The following is a 19766-nucleotide window of genomic DNA, read 5'->3' on the forward strand; positions in this document are numbered from 1 at the left end:
GGGTTTTATTTTCTGGGAGTTTTTTTTTTTAAATACAAATTCATTTTCACTACTAGTGATTGGTCTGTTCAAATTGTGTGTTTCTTCTTGTTTCAGTCTTGGCAGGTTGTATATTTCTAGAAATTTGTCCATTTCTTCTAGGTTTTCCAATTCTTTGGCATGTAACTATTTGTACTATTCTTTTATGATTTTTTTAATCTCTGTGGTATCAGTTGTTATTTCTCTTGTTTCATTTATTTTGTTAATTTGGGCCCTCTCTCTTTACTTCTTGGTGAGCCTGGCTAAAGGTTTATGAATTTTGTTTATCTTTTCAAAAAAGCAGCTTTTGGTTTCATTGATCTTTTCTATTGTTTTTTTATCTCTATTTTATTTATTTCCTCTCTGATCTTTATTATTTCCTTTCTTCTGCTGACTTTGGCCTTTGTTTGTTCTTCTTTTTCTAATTCTTTTAGGTGGTAGGTTAGGTTGTTTATTTGAGATTTTTCTTGTTTCTTGAGGAAGGCCTGTATTGCTGTAAACTTCCCTCTTAGAACTGCTTTTGCTGCATTCCATAGATTTTGGAGTATTGTGTTTCCATTTTAACTTGTCTCGAGTTATTTTCTGATTTCCTCTTTGACTTCTTCATTGACCCATTGATCCTTATTAGCATACTGGTTAGTCTCCACACATTTGTGCTTTTCCTATTTTTCTTTCTATAATTGATTTCTAGTTTCATACTGTTGTTGGAAAAATACTTGATATCATTTCTATCCTCTTAAATTTGTTGAGACTTGTTCTGTGGCCTAGCATGTGATTTATCCTGGAGAACATTCCATGTGCACTTGAAAAAAAATGTGTATTCTGCTGTTTTGGGATGGAATGTCCTGTAGATATCTATTAAGTCCAACCAGTCTGTTGTGTCATTTAAGACCACTGTTGCCTTACTGAGTTTCTGTCTGGATGATCTGTCCATTGATGTCAGTGGGATGTAAAAATCCCCTACTATTACTGTGTTACTGTCAATTTCTTCCTTTATGTCTGTTAGTATTTGCTTTATATATTTAGGGGCTCCTGTATTGGGTGCATATTTGTTAATGAGTGTAATATCCTCTTTTTTTATCGATCCCTTTATCATTATATAGTGTCCTTCTTTGTCTTTTGTTATAGCTTTTGTTTCAAAGTCTGTTTTGTCTGATAGAAGTATTGCTACTCACACTTTTTTTGTTATTTCTGTTGGCATGAAATATTTTTTTCCATCCCTTCACATTCAGTCTTTGTGTGTCTTTAGCCCTGAAGTGAGTCTCTTGTAGGTAGCATATTGAAGAATCTTGTTTTTAATCTAATCAGCCCGCCTATGTCTTTTGATTGGAGCATTTAGCCCATTGACTTTTAAAGTAATTATTGATAGATATGTATTTATTTCCATTTTATTGCTTGTTTTCTGGTTGTTTTTGTAGGTCTTCTCTGTTCATTTCTTCTTCTTTTTGTGTCTTCCCTTGTGGTTTGGTGATTTTCTTTAGTGTTATGTTTGTGTTCCTTTCTTTCTAGTCTTTGTGTATCTATTGTAGGTTTTTCATTTGTGGTTATCATTGGGTTCATATATGTTGACCTATAACTGTATCTACTTGTTTTTTTTTTTTTTTGCGGTACGCGGGCCCCTCACTGTTGTGGCCTCTCCCGTTGCGGAGCACAGGCTCCGGATGTGCAGGCTCAGCGGCCATGGCTCACGGGCCCAGCCGCTCTGTGGCATGTGGTATCTTCCCGGACCGGGGCACGAACCCATGTCCCCTGCATCGGCAGGCAGACTCTCAACCACTGCGCCACCAGGGAAGCCCTATCTACTTGTTTTAAACTGATAGTCATTCAAGTTCAAACAAATTCTAGAAGATCTACATTTTTTACTCCCTTCCCCCACATTTTGCGTTTTTGATGTCATATTTTACATCTTCATGTCTATACCTTAACTCTTTATTGTAGTTATAGTTGATTTTATAATTTTTTGTATTGTAATATTTGTACTGGCTTATTTAAGTGGTTGATCCTCAGTCATTACTATATATTTGCCTTTCCTAGTGGGATTTACTTTTTCCTATAGATTTTTCCTTCTTTTCTGCTTAGAGAAGACCTTTTAACATTTCTTTTAGGGTAGGTTTAGTATTGATGAACTCTTTTAGTTTTTGCTTGTCTGAGAAGCTCTTTATCTCTCCTTCGATTCTAAATGATGATCTTGCTGGGTAGATTATCCTAGGTTGCAGGTTTTTCCCTTTTAGGACTTTGAATCAATCACTCCACTCTCTTCTGGCCTGCAAAGTTTCTGCAGAGAAATCAGCTGATAGCCTTATGGGGATTTCCTTGTAAATGACTATTTTTCTCTTGCTGCTTTTAGAATTCTCTCTTTATCTTTTGCCATTTTAATTATGATATGTCTTGGTGTGAGTCTGTTTGGGTTCATTTTGTTTGGAACCCTCTGTGCCTCCTGTACCTGGATATCTGTTTCCTTCTTTAGGTTTGGGAAGTTTTCAGCCATATGTTCTGCAAATACATTTTCAATGCTTTTCTCTCTCTTTTCTCCTGGAACCCCAATGAAATGAATTGTTGGTGTGCTTTTGATAGTACCTAGAGGAATGGAGTTTTTTATATGCTTTGATCCAAATCAAATTAGATCCCTTTGGCAAAGAAGCTTCTGGTCTTCACGACTTGCCTTGCCCTGGTAGAACTACTTCTGAGTGAGCTGGTGAGGGGTATGGGAGCACCCCAAGCTAAAATGCCACAGATTCTCAGTGTTCTTACCAGATGTCCACTAGTTGTTTTTTTTTTCTCCAATAAATCCTTCCCAATATAATATACAACAATTTTGTTGTATGCTTTTGGTAAATTTTCAGAGTCCCCAATTAGTTGTGCTTGACGTTTTAAAAATAGTTTTGTACACTTGTATCATTGTTTTTTGGAGAATGGCTTTTCTGAGCTCCTCATTCAGCCATTCCAATAATACCACCTTCCTCTGTTTGCTAATATTTTTTGCGGGGTGAAGTAGAAAAGAATAGCTTTATTGCTTTGCCAGGCAAAGGGGGCCGCAGCAGGTGAATGCCCTTAAAACTGTGTGTCCCAACTTGGAGAGGGTAGTGAGAAGTTTTACAGTAATGGTTCAAAGAGGGTGTGACGTTTGCTAATATTTTATTTCGGATTTTTGCATTGTTAATCATAAGTGATATTAGTCTGTACTTTTCTGATACATTTTATGTTTATCAGGTTTAGCTACCAAGTTATACTTGCTTCATAAAAAGAATTAGAAATATTCCTTGATTTTCTAAACTCTTGACCAAATTTGTGAAGCATTGGGACTGTCTGGTCTTTGAAGTTTTGGTAAAATTGTCTGTTGAAACCATCTGATCTTCATAACTTTGTCTATTTTATTCTTTGGAAATTTTTTGTGTCAATTTTGCTGTGGTGTATTTTTTGGAAAATTATCCATTTCATCTAGATTTTGAAATTTATTTGTGTAAAGGCATGCAGAATTGTCTCTTTTTAAAAAAATTTCCTCTGTTTCAATGCTAATTTTTTCCTTGTCAATTCTTATTTTGCATATTTGTGCCCTCCTCTTTTATTGATTAGATTGGCTAGTTGGTTGCCTTTAGGTTATATTTTTTCCCCAGGAAACCAAGATTTTGATTTTTTAAAATTAATTCCAGGGCTTCCCTGGTAGCGCAGTTGTTGAGAGTCCACCTGCCGATGCAGGGGACGCGGGTTCGTGCTCCGGTCCGGGAAGATCCCACATGCCGTGGAGTGGCTGGGCCCGTGAGCCACGGCCGCTGAGCCTGCGTGTCTGGAGCCTGTGCTCCGCAACGGGAGAGGCCACAGCAGTGAGAGGCCTGCGTACTGCAAAAAAAAAAAAAAATTAATTAATTCCACTATTTCTCTGTACTCTATTATTTTTTGCTTTTATCTTTATTTTATAATTTCTTTTCATTTTCTCTATCGTCCTTTTTTAGCTTTGGACTGGGTATTTAATTCATCTGTTTCATTCTGTCATTTTTATTGATATAATGTTTTAATAGATTTTACATTCTGGGTAGAATTGACCATTTATTTATTCCAGGTACTTGATGGGCCCTTTCAATATTAGATTCAAGTGTTACTTTATTTGTGGACCTTTTCTTGGATTATGATTTCAATATTTTGTAAAATTAATTTTTATTGGAGAATAGTTCTTTACAATGTTGTGTTAATTTCTACTGTACAGCAAAATGAATCAGCCGTATACATATACATATGCCCCCTCCCTTTTGGACTCCCTTCCCGTTCACGTCACCACAGTGCATTGAGTAGGTTACCCTGTGCTATACGGTAGGTTCTCATTAGTTATCTATTTTACACATAACATCAATAGTGTATATATGTCAATCCCAGTCTCCCAGTTCATCCCACACCCCCCTTCCCCCTTGGTGTCTATACGTTTCTTCTCTACATGTGTGTCTGTATTTCTGCTTTGCAAATAGGATAATCTATACCATTTTTCTAGTTTCCACTTATATGGGTTAATATGTGATATTTGTTTTTCTCTTTCTGACTTACTTCACTCTGTGTGTGACACTGTCTAGGTCCATCCATGTCTCTACAAATGGCCCAATTTCATTCCTTTTTATGGCTAATATTCCATTGTATATATGTACCACATCTTCTTTATCCATTACTCTGTCGATGGGCATTTAGGTTGCTTCCATGTCCTGGCTATTGTAAATAGTGCTGCAATGAACATTGGGGTGTATGTATCTTTTTGAGTTGTTTTTCTCTGGGTATGCGCCCAGATGTGGGATTGCTGAGTCACATGGCAGCTCTATTTTTAGGTTTTTAAGTAACATTCATACTGTTTTCCATAGTGGCTGTATCAATTTACACTCCCACCAACTGTGCATAAGGGTTCCCTTTTCTCCACACCCTCTCCAGCATTTGTTATTTGTAGACTTTTTGATGATGGCCATTCTGACCGGTGTGAGGTGATACCTCATTGTAGTTTTGATTTGCATTTCTCTAATAATTAGTGATGTTGAGCATCTTTTCATGTTTGTTGGCCATCTGTATGTCTTATTTGGAGAAATGTCTATTTAGGTCTTCCACCCACTTTTGGATTGGTTTGTTTTTTTTTGATATTGAGCTGCATGAGCTGCTTGTAAATTTTGGAGATTAATCCTTTGTCAGTTGCTTCATTTGCAAATATTTTTTCCCATTCTGAGGGTTGTCTTTTGGTCTTGTTTATGATTTCCTTTGCTGTGCAAAAGCTTTGAAGTTTCATTAGGTCTCATTTGTTTATTTTTGTTTCTATTTCCATTTCTCTAGGAGGTGGGTCAAAAAGGATCTCGCTGTGATGTATGTCAGAGAGTGTTCTGCCTAGGTTTTCCTCTGAGAGTTTGATAGTGTCTGGTCTTAATTCCATCGATCTCCATCACATCATTCTGAGCTGGGAGTTATTCTCTTGCTTTAAGATGATGTTGACTCTTCAGTTTATTTCTCAGAGGCAGCCTGGCTTTTCCACATGTCCAAGTTCTAGGGAGACACTTTGCTGCGGTGCCCACGTGCTGAGGGCCCTTTTTGGCGGTGTTCCCCGTCACCGGCCGCCGTCTCCTCCCGTGGGCTCTCGCAGTTCGGGGCCCCTGCCTTTCCTCCTCCTCCACTTGCTCTCTCTCAGCATGAGCCAGTGCTCATCTTCCTACGCTTTGAATATTGAGAGTCTCTAGGATTTTATATTTAACCTTTTCTCAACATCTACAACCTAGATCATGTCCTCTCCTCTGAGGTTTTGACTGCCATCTCTGAGCAGGTCTCATTTGCATCTAGGCCCATATATCTTGCTACCTTCTGGACATCTCCTATTTCAGTTCAACAGCTATTCTAAATGTTTACGTCACACTGTTTATGTCACATCCGTCTCACAAACGTCTGATCCTGGACTCATCCAGCTCTCCTCTCTCTCCGGATCTGTACCTGAGGCGCTGACTCTTGCTTCAGAAATTCATGGTCACCGATTCGCACTGCTGCTCATCACAAGGGCTATTTCACGCCTGCTGCCCTCTCCTCAGACCTCCAGCTCTGCCTCTACCATCTGGAGGAGCATTTGTTAATTACTGGCTCTGACTCTCCCCAGTTCACAGAGAGAACTGAAGCCATCATACAGCAACCTCTTCAAAATCTGGTCCGCTTTCCATCTGTGGGGGGAAGGTGTTCTGACTGCCCAGCTAGACTCAATAGCAAGTCTCTCTCCCTCCCTGGAGCTGCACACAGGGCCCTGAGGTGCACAGGTGCTAGGAGCCTAGCGTCAATTGATGTTGTCCGCGTTTTTCACCACCCTGCTTGTTTCTTGCAGGTGATGTAGAAGGCCAATCTTTAAGACACCGAGATAAGCGGCTAAGTTTAAATTTGGTAAGTTTGGTACTTGAGTTTCTTTAAGCCTCAATTTTTACCAGAAAAATAGCCTGACCTATTTACGTTCCCATGATGTCTTTTAAGACAGCACTGTGAATCTCTGAGGACCCCTCCAGTCTCCCATTAAGGCTTAAACTTGTCTGGGAGCTACTGGACCTTGTGTGCTCTGAGGACCCTGCCAGTTCTAATGGTCCAGACGCTTCCCCAAACTTGGGGCACCTGCTGAAGTCATCACATGATGCTTAAAGCGTTTGCATAAATTCATTAACCTCTGTCTTCTGGCATGAGATCTAGGCGAGTCACCACCTACCTCACACGCTAAGTCCAGAGGCAGAGCTTGAGTTAGAGGCTTGTCTGACTTTCCTAAGCAAGTTCAAAGTCATTCTTGGAAAATCTGCAACTGAAATGCCATGTGCAGCCGAGGCTGCCCACTGGAAGCAGTTTCCATGGCTGTTCTGTGCTTTCCCTCGCAGCCGTGCAGGTTCTTCCCGATGTCCCCTCCAGCTTCCGCCAGCACTGAGGACAGCTACGTGCCCATGAGCCCCCAGGCCGCCGCCTCTGCTCTCGGACCCCACTGCAGCCCTGACGACTACATCCCAATGAGCTCAGGAAGCATCTCCAGCCCATTGCCCAAGCTCCCGGCGGACCTGGAGCCTCCCCCCGTGAACAGAGATCTCAAGCCTCAGAGGAGACGTAAGTTACTTCCCCAGGCCTGCTGCGTGCAGGGAGAAATGGCTGGGATTGAGTGGGGAGGACCCTAAGGATGAAAGGGGCCAAGTTCACTCCAGAGGACTCATCTTTGGCTGCTTCCCTAACAAAGGCGTCCACCTTGTGTAAGGCAGCCAAGAATGGCCTTTGACACTGATTCCTCATGCACACCTGGTCGCACGCCACGTCGCTCAGTGCCCTGCTAGCGCCCAGCAGAAGAGGTGTGTGGGGCGGGGGCACATAGAGGTGAGCGGCCGGAACAGGCAGGGAGGAGGGCGAAGAGGGGACGAGCGAAAGCAGGTCAGGGTAACTTGCCAACTTCCTTTTTCACTCGTCGTCACCTGCCCAGCAGGGCTGGGCGATTCCAAGGAAACACCTGGTACCGTGACCATGACCCCTGACACTCCATTGGCTCCGTCGCCGGCTCTGCTGCTTCAGGTGGCCCCGCCCAGAGCTGGAACTAAGTCGTCTGCTTATGCCCGGTCCTCTCCAGGCTCCCCCTCTTCAATTCGAGTCAAATCACATTTCTGGGAGAGGCACAGATGAGCGAGCAAGCAGGGAGAAAGATATGTCCAAACCACCTGGAAGAAAAAGTAGAGTCATTCAATAGGTACTAAATAGGGGAACAGACCCTGTCTCGTGAGCTTTAGAGGAAGTAGCCATTCAGGCTGGCAAGAAACCATTTCACAGGGACCTGTAACTTTGAGGTAGATACTGTTGTTTTGCTCAGTGACTTTTCTGTAGCAACGCCGTGCAACAGAACTTTCTGTAACGAGGAAAATGTGGCTGTTGAACAAGTGAAACATGGCCAGTGCAACTGAGGAACTGAAGTTTTTAATTTTATTTAATTTTAATGCATTTAAATTTCAATAGCCACATGTGGCTAGTGGCCACCACGTTGGATGTTAGAGCTCTAAAAGACCTAGTGATGGAGGCGCAGAGATTTTGGTTGGACGTGTGGTTGTGGATTAATTGGGACGCCTGGGCCAGGAGGGGCTGGTTCTTACACGTGTGGCTCCGGGGTTGGACCCTGCGGCCCAAGCAGGAGAGGCAGGGGGTGTAGCCAGGAGGCGTCTGGTCAGTGAAGCCGAGACCAGGGTGCATCACAGCCAGGAGAGACCTTCTCCCCGGGGACTACACGACGCATATGTCCTTTCCAGCTCAGCACCTGGCAGGTCTGAGGCTCCTGGGCAACCGATTGAGCAGCACGAAAGTCACTGGCAATATGGAGCGGAGTTGAACACTCTCCACCTGTGTGGCCTAGTGGAGGAAAGAGCTAGAAAACCAAGCTGGTCAAGGCAGCAATAGAGGAATACGCTCACGACCAACTCAGCAAGTCGGGCAGCTGAGGGGGAATGGGATGCCAAGGCTACTGCAGTGAACAAGCCAGAAAACCCTGTGCTCCCAGAACGCGGTCGGTCTAGAGCCAAATCAGATCATCACAGCTGAATGTATCGTCACGAAGTGGGCGAGTGCTGTGAAGGGTAAGCACAGGAACTCATGACAGCCCATGAGCTGGGCCTTATCTTGCCTGGAGGTCAAAGAAGGCCTTCCTCCTAAGCAGGACCTGTTGAGCTGAGATCCGAAGATGACTCTAACTAAGGCAGAGCGATGGGGGAGAAAGGTACAGTTTCAGTCTGGGACACCTAGAGCCGTGCCTGACAGTGAGTTCTCGATAAGTGTGTAGCGACCGGGTGTAAGCCCAGCTGATCGTGTAGCCACTGGCTCGGTGGTTGTCCCCTCTACGCCCCGTGAGGCAGGGAAGAGTAGGACAGCAAAAAGCACGCTCACCGTCAACTGCTTGTAAGTAAATGTGGATCTGATGGAATGTCATAGTTTTATAGTCTTCAGTTTGTGGCCTTGAACCCCTGAGAACTTACCATGTTGGTTGTCATGTGTTACCTTGTAGCACGGTCACCTCCCCTGGACCTGAAAAGCCTCTCCACCATCCGGGAACACACGTCTCTCACCAGGACCCGCACTGTGCCTTGGTGAGTCTGATTGCTCATAGGGGCCTCATCCGGTGCACTCCCAGCGTTACTCAGGCCTCGGTGGTTAAAGGAAGTCGAAGCCCACTCGATGTAGCTTAAGTCGAACGAGGGATGGGATTTATTATCCCGAGCTGGAAGTGTTTTGTAGGTCACAGAGGAAGGACCATAAGTCAATCTCCCAGGACAATGGAATCGGGAACAAGAGCGCTGCTGGGAACCTGTCTCTCGCGTCTGCTTCTCTGTTGCACAACCCTCACGGCCTGAGGTGGCTGTCCCTTAGATCCTTACTTACATGCTACAACCCTAGTACCAACAGAGAAAGGTTCTTTTTCAGTCCCAATTCACGTGGGCTCAGGAGACAAACCCCAAAACGCGTCTGCACTCTTTCATCTCACCGTGTAGCAATTTCAGAGTCCTTGTAGGAATTTCAGAGTCCTGAGCCTGGCCTGGGAGTTTCTTAGTTCACCCTATATGCTGCAGGACACAACGGCTCTGTAAAGCAGAGTTCTGCAGTGAACTACATTCCCAGACAGAACTGCAGAGCCTTGGATGAAAGTGGATTCCTATCAAAGGAATGACCACACTTCCTTACTTTTCCTGGTTACTTTGAATGGAAACAAGAGAGCCTCAAAGGAGCGTTTTTGTTTTGTTTTGTTTTTCTCTAAATGATATGATGCCTTGGTCTCTTTCTAGAAAGCTCATGAGCTGTGTCACATGGAGGGCCTGGAAAAAAAATAGCCTTTGAGAATTGGGAACCCTTTTCCCCATAGCAGGACGGCAGCTGCGGGGTAGTCTCTCTCCTGGTTCAGGAATTGCTTTGGCCAGAAGGAAGTTGCATGGGGAAGCGGGGACGAGGGCCAAAAGCCCAGAGGGGCCATGTCAGTTCTTGGCTGGCTTTCAGAGCAGCGGTAAGACATTGCCTTGACCTCACCTATATTTCTGTTCTTAGCAATCGAACCAGCTTTCTCTCTCCAGAAAGAAATGGTATTAATCCTGCAAGATTTTTTGCCAATTCTGTTTCCAGAGAAGAGGAACAAAGCTACATGCAAATGGTAATCCTGTATTTTTCACACTCTTCTTATTCTTCACCCCAATCTATATTATCAGTTCACTGTAAAGGAAACATAGCATTCAGAAAGTCCTGTGCAATCTTAAAACAATTACTTGACTGTAATACCAGCTTACAATGTTTTCCAGACTGGGAACAAGTTGTTATGAAGTCGGTTTTCTTTCCTGCAATATTCAGCTCCTCGTACCACTTTGAGGCCACAGTTTTAAGTGTACCCAGGGCTGCAACGTGTAATGGGAAAATGGAAATGCTAGCAACTCTTTTCACCATGGCTGGGATATTGTGTTTGACTCCAGTAGGTTTGTAGCTTCCTGGATGTCCAGAGTCTAAGCCGTGAAAACTCACACATTGGATGTCCCCTTCCACCACACCACTGGGTAGCCCTGCCCTGACTGCCTCCGAACCTTTACCAAAGATGAATCACTTAGAGTCCCGTTGGGAGGGTGGCCCAGTGTCCCGGGTCATGGATGGGTCTAGTCTCTGGAGACTCCTGGTAGAGTCTTTCTGTGGCCCAGAGTGCACAGAGACCCGACATCTCGATCCTTTGATGAACGATTTATGGTTCAATCTGTCCTCCTGCCCTCTGTTGTCCCTTCCATTCTCTCTACTTTGGATTCTGTTGAGAATGGATTACTGAAGAGAAAGGGGGTCTTTTAGCACCTCTGGCAATTATCAGGCCCTTTAGCCAGAACTTTAAAATGTAGGGAACTCTAGAGAGAATCTCTGTTTAAACTATGAAATTTTGAAAAAGAGATCTTAGAAGGACAGTGTTCAAGGCACTGAGACTATATACTTTTGAGAAGAGAACTCGGCCCTCCTATATGTGACAATAACAGGCACTTAAAATTCTCAAAACAGTCATCTCCAGTGAAGCAGCAATTAAATGCTTCGTTTTGCCTTTCTGTTTGACAGATTGTTCTGTGAGTACCCACGTGCAGGTGGAAGGTGACTCATATCCAGTCTGCTGTGGTATTCCCAATATTTTGCACACTTAGTAATGGCCCTTGGGAAACCTCTAGAAGAAAACACTCTTATAAAAGATACTGCCCAGCTGTGCTTTGTCTCCAGAGAACAGAGAAGGGAAGTGAATCTATAGCCTCATAGAAGCAAGTGCAGAATCATTCCAGACACTAGCAGTTATTTCTGATCTTTGAGGTTGTGAGAAAGACCACTGTTTCATTAACAGCATAATTCAGGATTGGTCTCTTGCCTGTATATAATCATTGATTAATGACTGTCTCTGTACATTGCTAGGCAATATGACACAGTAGATTAAGAGCCCAGAAAACTGGCTGAAGGAAGGTAGCTCTGAGGGAACCACCACATAAATGAATTTAAAGCCTATCCCATCTCATTCAATTGTGTGTTTTAAATTCAGTAATATGGTATTTTCAAATGACTTTGATTTACATTATTTCACTTGTTCCACAAAACAACCCATTTGGTAGACAGAACTAATATAATTCAGTTTCAATTTTGCACATAATCATATGCATAATTTTTTTCTCTTTGAGGACAAGTTCTTATCTGAATGTGAAAATTTAAGCTAGGGGCTGAAATACAAGTTTTCTTTTATTAAAGTCACCTATCCTTCTTTAGCTACTTTATTTTTTAATGAAATATAGTTGATGTTCAACATTTTGTTCATCTCAGGTGTACTACGTAATGATTGACATGTGCATACATTGAATGAAATGGTCACCGTGATAAGTCTAGTAAGCATTTGTCCCTCTGTGACTTACTACAATGTTATTGATCCTGTTCCTTACACTGTAGAGTACATTCCCATGGGTTATATAATGGAGGTGTGTGCCTCCAAATCCCCTTCACTTATTCCGCCCACTCCTCACCCCCTCCCTTGTGGCAACCACCCATTTGTTCTCTGTATCTGTGAGTCTGTTTTCATTTTTTGTTTTTGTTTTTGGCTGTGTTGGGTCTTCATTGCTGCATGCGGGCTTTCTCTAGTTGCGGCGAGCGGGAGCTACTCTTCGTCGTGGTGTGCGGGCTTCTCATTGTGGTGGCTTCTCATGTTGTGGAGCACGGGCTCTAGGTGCATGGGCTCCAGTAGTTGTGGCTCGTGGGCTCAGTAGTTGTGGCTCGCAGGCTCAGTAGTTGTGGCTCGCGGGCTCTAGAGCGCAGGCTCAGTAGTTGCGGTGCACGGGCTTAGTCGCTCCGCGGCATGTAGGATCTTCCCGGACCGGGGCTCGAGCCCATGTCCCCTGCATTGGCAGGCGGATTCTCAACCACTGCGCCACCAGGGAAGCCCCTGCTTTTTGGTTTTTGTTTTGTTTAGATTCTACGTATGAGTAAGATCATGTAGCGTTTGTCTTTCTCTGACTTATTTCACTTTGGCATAACAGCCTCTAGATGCACCCATGTTGTCATAATGGCAAGATTTCTTTGCTTTTTTTTTTTTTTTATTTGCTGGGTAACATTCCATTGTGTGTGTGTCTATATATATATATATATATATATATATATGTATACACATGTACATACACACACACACACATATATATACACATCCGTATACCACATCTTTATCCATTCATCTATTGATGGACACTGAGGTTGCTTCCATGTCTTGGCTATTGTAAATACTGCTGCACTGAACATGGGAGTGCATGTATCTTTTCGAATTAGTGTTTTTGTATTTGGGGGGTGATAAATACCCAGAAATGAAATTACTGAATCATATTTTTAATTTTTGAGGAGCCTCCATACTGTTCTCCATAGCAGCTGCACCAATTTACATGCCCACCAACAGTGTACGAGGGCTCCCTTTTCTCCACAGCCTCACCAAATTTGTTACATGTGTTCTTTTGATGATGGCCATTCTGACAGGTGTGAGGTGATGTCTCATTGTGGTATTGATTTGCATTTACCTGCTGATTAGTGATGTTGAGCATCTTTTCATCTATCTGTTGGACACCTGTATGTCTTCTTTGGAAAAATGTCTATTCAGGTCCTCTGCCCATTTTCTAATCAGGTTGTTTGTTTTTTTGATGTTGAGTTGTATTTGTTATTTGTATATTTTGGATATGAACCTTTTGTCAGATGTATCATTTGAAAATATCTTCTCCCATTCAGTAGGCTGCCCTTTTGTTTTATTGATAGTTCCCTTTGCTGTGCAAAAGCTTTTTAGTTTGATGTGGTCCCTTTTATTTACTTTTTGTTTTTCTTTCTCTTGCCTGAGGAGACGTAACCAAAAAATATCGTTAAGACCCATGTCAAAGAATATACTGTTTATGTTTTCTTCAGGGAGTTTTGTGGTTTCAGGTCTGGTATTTGTCTTTCATCCATTTTGAATTTGTTTTTGTATATGGTGTGAGAGAGTAGTCCTGTTTGATTCTTTTGCCTGTAGCTGTCCAGTTTTCCCAACATTTATTGAAGAAGCTGTCTTTTCTCTGTTGCATATTCTTGCCTCCTTTGTCGTAGATTAATCGACCACACAAGTATGGATTTATTTATGGGGTATATTCTGTTCCATTAATCTATGCGTCTGTTTTTTTGCCACTACCACACTACTTGGATTATAATATAGTTTGAAATCAGGGAGTGTGATTCCTCCAGCTTTGTTCTTGTTTTTCTTTTTCTTTCTTTCTTTCTTTTTTTTTTTTTTTGCTGCGTGCTGGCTTTCTCTAGTTGCGGCGAGCGGGGGCTACTCGTCGTTGCGGTGCGTGGGCTTCTCATTGCAGTGGTTTCTCTTGTTGCGGAGCATGGGCTCTAGGCGCAAGGGCTTCAGTAGTTGTGGCTCGCGGGCTTCAGTAGTTGTGACACTCAGGCTCAGTAGTTGTGGCGCACGGGCTTAGTTGCTCCATGGCACGTGGGATCTTCCCGGACCAGGGCTCGAACCTGTGTCCCCTGCATTGGCAGGTGGATTCTTAACCACTGCACCACCAGGGAAGTCCCTGTTCTATTTTTTTTAATTTGATGAAGCACTTCAGTAGGCAAGGTACCGTGAAAACCGCATGACCACCATATAAAAATAATCTTAAAATGGTAGAGAATATAGTTTTAAATTGTATTTTGTAAATCCAAAACTCAACTGCCAAGAAAGGAAAGGGGATCTCTCGGGCCAAAGGTATTGAGAACTTGCAAATCCTGAAAATCAATAGGAATTACAAAAGATAAAATCACCTAGAGAAGTAAGTCATTATTAGAAATATTAGATTTCACATATAAAAAAACATGTTTTATATATTTAAAAAGTAAGATGAGTTGAAAGTTGGACTGAGCCAAAAGATACTATTTAAAAATGACCAGGTGGGGGTTCCCTAGTGGCGCAGCGGTTGAGAGTCCACCTGCCCATGCAGGGGACGCAGGTTCCTGCTCCGGTCCGGGAGGATCCCACATGCCGCGGAGCAGCTGGGCCCGTGAGCCATGGCCGCTGAGCCTGCGCGTCCGGAGCCTGTGCTCCACAACGGGAGAGTCCACAACAGTGAGAGGCCCGCGTACCGCAAAAAAAAAAAAAAAAAAAAAAAAAAAAAGACCAGGTGGATTAGAAAAGACCATTTAGAACTTCTAGACATAAAAATAGGGATGAAACTAGAAACTCAACGGGTGAGTTAAACAGACTGAACCCAAAGAGTAATTTAGTGAAGTAGAATATAGTTTTGAAGTTCCTGATAAGTCAGGACAAGGAGATAAAGACATAAACAAAGTTGAGAAATGGAAGATAGCACGAGAAGGTCCAACATTTGTCCCGTCGGCGTTACAGAAGGAGATAATAGGAAAAAAAATAGAGAAGCAATATGTAAAGGGATAATGTCAGTTTCTCACAGTTCGTGAAAGACATCAATCCTCAGTCCAAAGACTCACAAATAGGTCATTGTACTCAAATGTTAGTGGTAGACCGTGGATGGTAGGTGTATGGGTGTTCATAGCATATTTTCTTCAATTTGGCTGCTTATTAGAAATTTTCCATAGTAATAAATTGAAGAAATAAACCCCATGAAAGGAAAATGAATAAAGGTGAGAACAGAAATTAACAAAATAAACCACAAAATTAGAATCAACACTGACCTAATTTGCTCTTTTAAGAGATTAAAATTGAACGCAACCAATCAAGAGAAAGCAATGCATGCAAATAAACAATATTAAGAATGCAAAGGAAGGAGGTAACAATTGCAAATACATCAGAGATTAATGACGCGAGAATACTATGAACAACTTCATATTGAGTGAATTTGAAAACTTTAGTGAAAATAGGCAAATTCTCAGAAAAATATTATTAAAAACTGACTCAAGTAAAAACAGAAAACACAAATTATTAGAGAAACTGAAAACGTAGGGAAATTTTTACTACAAAGGATCACGAGGCCCCCAAAACTTTACAGAAACTTTCTATCAAAAGGAAGCGATCATTGCAGTCTTATATAAGCACCTCCAGGGAATGGCAAAAAGAGGAAATATTACCCAGCTTATTTTATAAAGCTAAAATAACTTGATACCAAAACAAATAGCACTAACATAAGTAGAAAATTATATATCAATCTCACTCATTCATGCAGGTTAAAAAATCCTAAGCAAGAATAAGTCCAACCAAATCTTGCACGTGAATGTTCATAGCATCATTTTTCATAATGGCTAACAAGTGAAAGCAACCAAATGATGAATGGGTAAATAAAATGTGGTATGGCTACACGGTGGAATGTTATGCAGCCATACAATGAAATCAGATCCATGAAACAACAAGGATGAACCTTGAAAACAATATGCTGAGTGAAAGAAGCCAGTCACAAAAGACCACTCTTTGGGATTTCTGGACCCCATTCCAGGATGTGTGCGTGTTGGTTGGGGTGGGTTCCCACATAACACCAAGCAATTCTCGGACACCGGCAGGGTGTCCAAGGATTCAACTCAATTCTGACACTTTCTACCGGGAGATAGCGTCAGATTCCACAGGTTAAGGGTTCAGTCCTACAAGACTGCCCACCCCTTCCAACTTCAGCTGCTGGTCACAATCCCAGGTTGTTATCTGTGCTTCTGACTGACTGGCTACAGATTGGAGGTTCCCACGTCCGCCTGCTTGGGTTTGGCCCCTTTGCTAGGGCAGCTCACAGAATTCAGGGAAGCACTTACTTACGTTTACTAGTTTATGATAAAAGGATACGATAAAGGATACAGATGAACATCCAGATGGAAGAGAGGCACAGGGCGAGGCATGAGGAAAGGGCCCAGAGCTTCCACGCCGTCACCAGGGGCCACTCTCCCAGCACCTCCAGGTGTTCACCAACCGAGAAGCTCTCTGAACCCAGTCCTCCTGGGTTTTATGGAGGCTTCATTATACAGTATGACTGGTTAAATCATTGGCCGTTGGTGACTGAGTCAAGCTCCAGCACCTCCCCACTCCCCGGAGATCGGGTGGGAGCCGGGGAGTGGGACTGAAAGTTCCAAGCTTCTGATCACATGGTTGGTTCTCCTCGCAAGTAGGAGGCACGTTGTCAGGTGCCACCTCGTTCCTATAATAAGAGACATCTCTGTCATTCTCAACACTTAGGAAATTCAAAGGGTTTTGGGAGCTGTGACCCAGGAGTCGTGGACTGAAGACCAACTATATATGAGAAATAAATATTTGGTCATCTGAATGACCAAATATATATTTCTTGTAAATCACAGTATCACAACCACATATTGTATGATTCCATTTCTATGACACGTCTAGAATAGCAAATCTATAGAGACGGAAATTAGATTAGTGGTGGTTGCCTAGAGCTTGGGGAGATAGTGGGACTAGGGGATGATGGCTAAGGGGTGCAGGATTTCGTTTTGGGGTGATGAAAATATTCTAAAATTGAGGTGATGATTGCACAAATATGTGAATAGCCTAAGCACCACCGAATTGTACACTTTAAGTGAGAGAATTGCGTGGTATGGAACTATATCTCAGTAAAGCCGTTTACAAAAGAAATCCTAAAGATTTTAGTAAAATAAGTTCAGCACTTTACAAAACTGAAAATATGCATGAACGGGCTTCCCTGGTGGCGCAGTGGTTAAGAATCTGCCTGCCAATGCAGGGGACACAGGTTCGAGCAGATTGAGCTCGACCAGATTCGACCTGGTCCGGGAAGATCCCACATGCCGCGGAGAAATGAAGCCCGTGTGCCACAACTACTGAGCCTGCGCTCTAGAGCCCGCGAGCCACAACTACACAGCCCGCAAGCCACAACTTCTGATCCCGCGTGCCACAACTACTGAGCCGGTGTGCCACAGCTACTGAAGCCCACACTCCTAGAGCCCATGCTCCGCAACAAGAGAAGCCACCGCAATGAGAAGCCCACGCACCGCAACGAAGAGTAGCCCCCGCTCGCCTCAACTAGAGAAAGCCCACACGCAGCGATGGAGACCCAACGCAGCCAAAAATAAATAAGTTAATTAATTAATTTTAAAAATATGCACGAACAAGTCGGAATTATTCCAGGTATGCAAAGTGGTTTTAACATTTGAGAATCTGTTCATGGGCATCTCGGTAAAAATGGCAGATTGACCACAGACTTCTGTTTTCCCTCCGTCCCAAACCTTCCTCTAAAATCACAGTAAGGGATTTGTTAAAGGCATAAACGCACACGGCTGTGAAGCACTGAAGAAGACAAACACGGTAACGCATTGGAAACTGGAAAGCAGGTGGATTTGTAGTGAATGATTGATCAGACCCAAGAGGGAAGCTCTAGCATAAAGACAGAAACCAAACAAACTATGCCAGAAGGAGAAACAGTTTCTTTTAAATCTATTGTTACAGATATTCCCTGAGAGATGAGCTGTTACAACCATAAATTAAAGGAATCTATCAAGTCAGTCAAGCACATTAACATGTTAAAGGAGAAAAGCAAAAATATTCAGTAGAACTCACCAGCTATTCACATATGGGAACGTGATATGTGAACAGAGGCTGCATTACTGGGAAAAGGAGGGTTGCCCATGTGGGGTGCAAACAGAACAAAAGGGAATTACTTGTATCCCTGGGTGACCACCACATGTTAAAATCAGTTGAGGCTAGGTTATGACTTAAATGTAAAGGACAAAACTTGATAACTTAGAAGAAGATGTGGGAAAACAAATTACAACCTCAGCATAGGAAGAATTCTTTAAACAAAATACAAGAGCAAACTACTCAGGAAAATATTGATGTATTACATTGAAAGCGAGAACATTTCTTCATTTACAAAATACCAAGAAAAACCCACTGTAGACTGTGATGGGCTATTAGCAACACACATAACCAACAAATTGTTAGTCTCTTAGATATGTGAGGCAAATCAGAAAAATGCAAGCACTTCAGTATAAAAATTAGCAAAACAAAACAAACCTAAACAGATAATTCACAGAAGAGAACAAAATGAATGACCCGTAGACATATGAAAGGATGGCCAATTAATTAAATTATCAAGGGTGTGGAAAATCAAATCACAGTAAAATACCATGTTCCTCGTATCAGGCTGGTGATAGTCAAGTTGAAGGGGCCCACATCCCAGGGACACACCCTAGAACTTCTTCCACAGGTGCGTGAATGCTCACAGGAGCATTGCTTGTAAGAGCCTCCAAACTGGAAACAACTCAAATGCCTGTTGTCGGTGGAACAGTTAAATAAACTACGTAATGGAATCATGTATGCTAATGAAAATGAATGAAGTGGGGCATTGACATGGGTGAACGTGAAGTATGTAAATTGAAGTCGCCACAAATGCGTGCAATACGGTTCTACTGAGAAAAGTTCAAAACAGTCAAAACAAAACAGTATGTCACTTAAGGACACTCACACATTCATAAAACCATCTTTAAAAAGAAAAGTGGTAAACACCAAGTTCAAGATAGCACTCACCCCCTTGGGGGGCAAGAAGGCAGCAGTAGGGCTTCCCTGGTGGCGCAGTGGTTGAGAGTCCGCCTGCCGATGCGGGGGACGTGGGTTCGTGCCCCGGTCCGGGAGGATCCCACATGCCGCGGAGCGGCCGGGCCCGTGAGCCATGGCCGCTGAGCCTGCGCGTCCGGAGCCTGTGCTCCGCAACGGGAGAGGCCACACCAGTGAGAGGCCCGCGTACCGCAAAAAAAACAACAAAAAACAAGAAGGCAGCAGTAGAACGCAGCCCTCGGCATGTGCCGTGTGTGTCATGTAGCGGTGGCACACTCCGAAGCTGGATGGTGGTGCCATGGGTGTGTGTTGCACACGTTATCACTTTCATAAGTGTGATTGAGCTTTTCAGGATTTAAAGCCTCTAAGGTATCATGGGCCTGTCAGACCCGTAAAATGATTCCTTCTTGGGGGAGATTTTGGCCAGCTGCTTCAATGGTGAATGAAGGCATAGCTTCGTGTGAAGGCCGGCTGGGCTGTATTGTATTTCAAAGCCAGCTCTCCTTCCGAGGTGCGGGCTGAGCTGCACAGGACTCATCGGGCCGCTGTTGTCCGATGGCAGCTGCTCGCCCCCTGGGCAGCCCGGCCAGAAGTCGGTAACCCGCATCCTGTGGCGCTGGTTTCTAGGAGGAGCACGGAGAAGCCAACTTGCTGAGCAGTGGAGCTCTGACGTGGACGAGGAAATTCAGCCTGGACTATTTAGCCCTGGACTTCAACTCGGCGTCACCAGCCCCTGTGCAGCAGGTAGGCAGTA

At 43.3% G+C, this 19766-nt stretch overlaps 1 protein-coding gene across 3 annotated transcripts in view; it reads left to right on the forward strand.

The window, feature by feature from the left end:
• GAB3 (GRB2 associated binding protein 3) overlaps positions 1-19766 on the forward strand; it is a 64150-nt gene that overhangs the window by 38964 nt on the left and 5420 nt on the right. For all 3 annotated transcript variants that reach the window (XR_010939790.1, XR_010939791.1, XM_067722537.1), the window contains exons 5-9: positions 6338-6393; positions 6870-7089; positions 9014-9095; positions 10045-10147; positions 19640-19756. Coding sequence is in view for 1 of the 3 variants with exons in the window: in XM_067722537.1 (XP_067578638.1) it covers positions 6338-6393; positions 6870-7089; positions 9014-9095; positions 10045-10147; positions 19640-19756 (578 nt within the window). In the remaining 2 variants the exon portion in view is untranslated. The remainder of the gene's footprint in view (positions 1-6337; positions 6394-6869; positions 7090-9013; positions 9096-10044; positions 10148-19639; positions 19757-19766) is intronic.

The sequence above is a fragment of the Pseudorca crassidens genome, chromosome X (assembly GCF_039906515.1).
Source record: "Pseudorca crassidens isolate mPseCra1 chromosome X, mPseCra1.hap1, whole genome shotgun sequence".
NCBI classification, from domain to species: Eukaryota; Metazoa; Chordata; class Mammalia; order Artiodactyla; family Delphinidae; genus Pseudorca; species Pseudorca crassidens.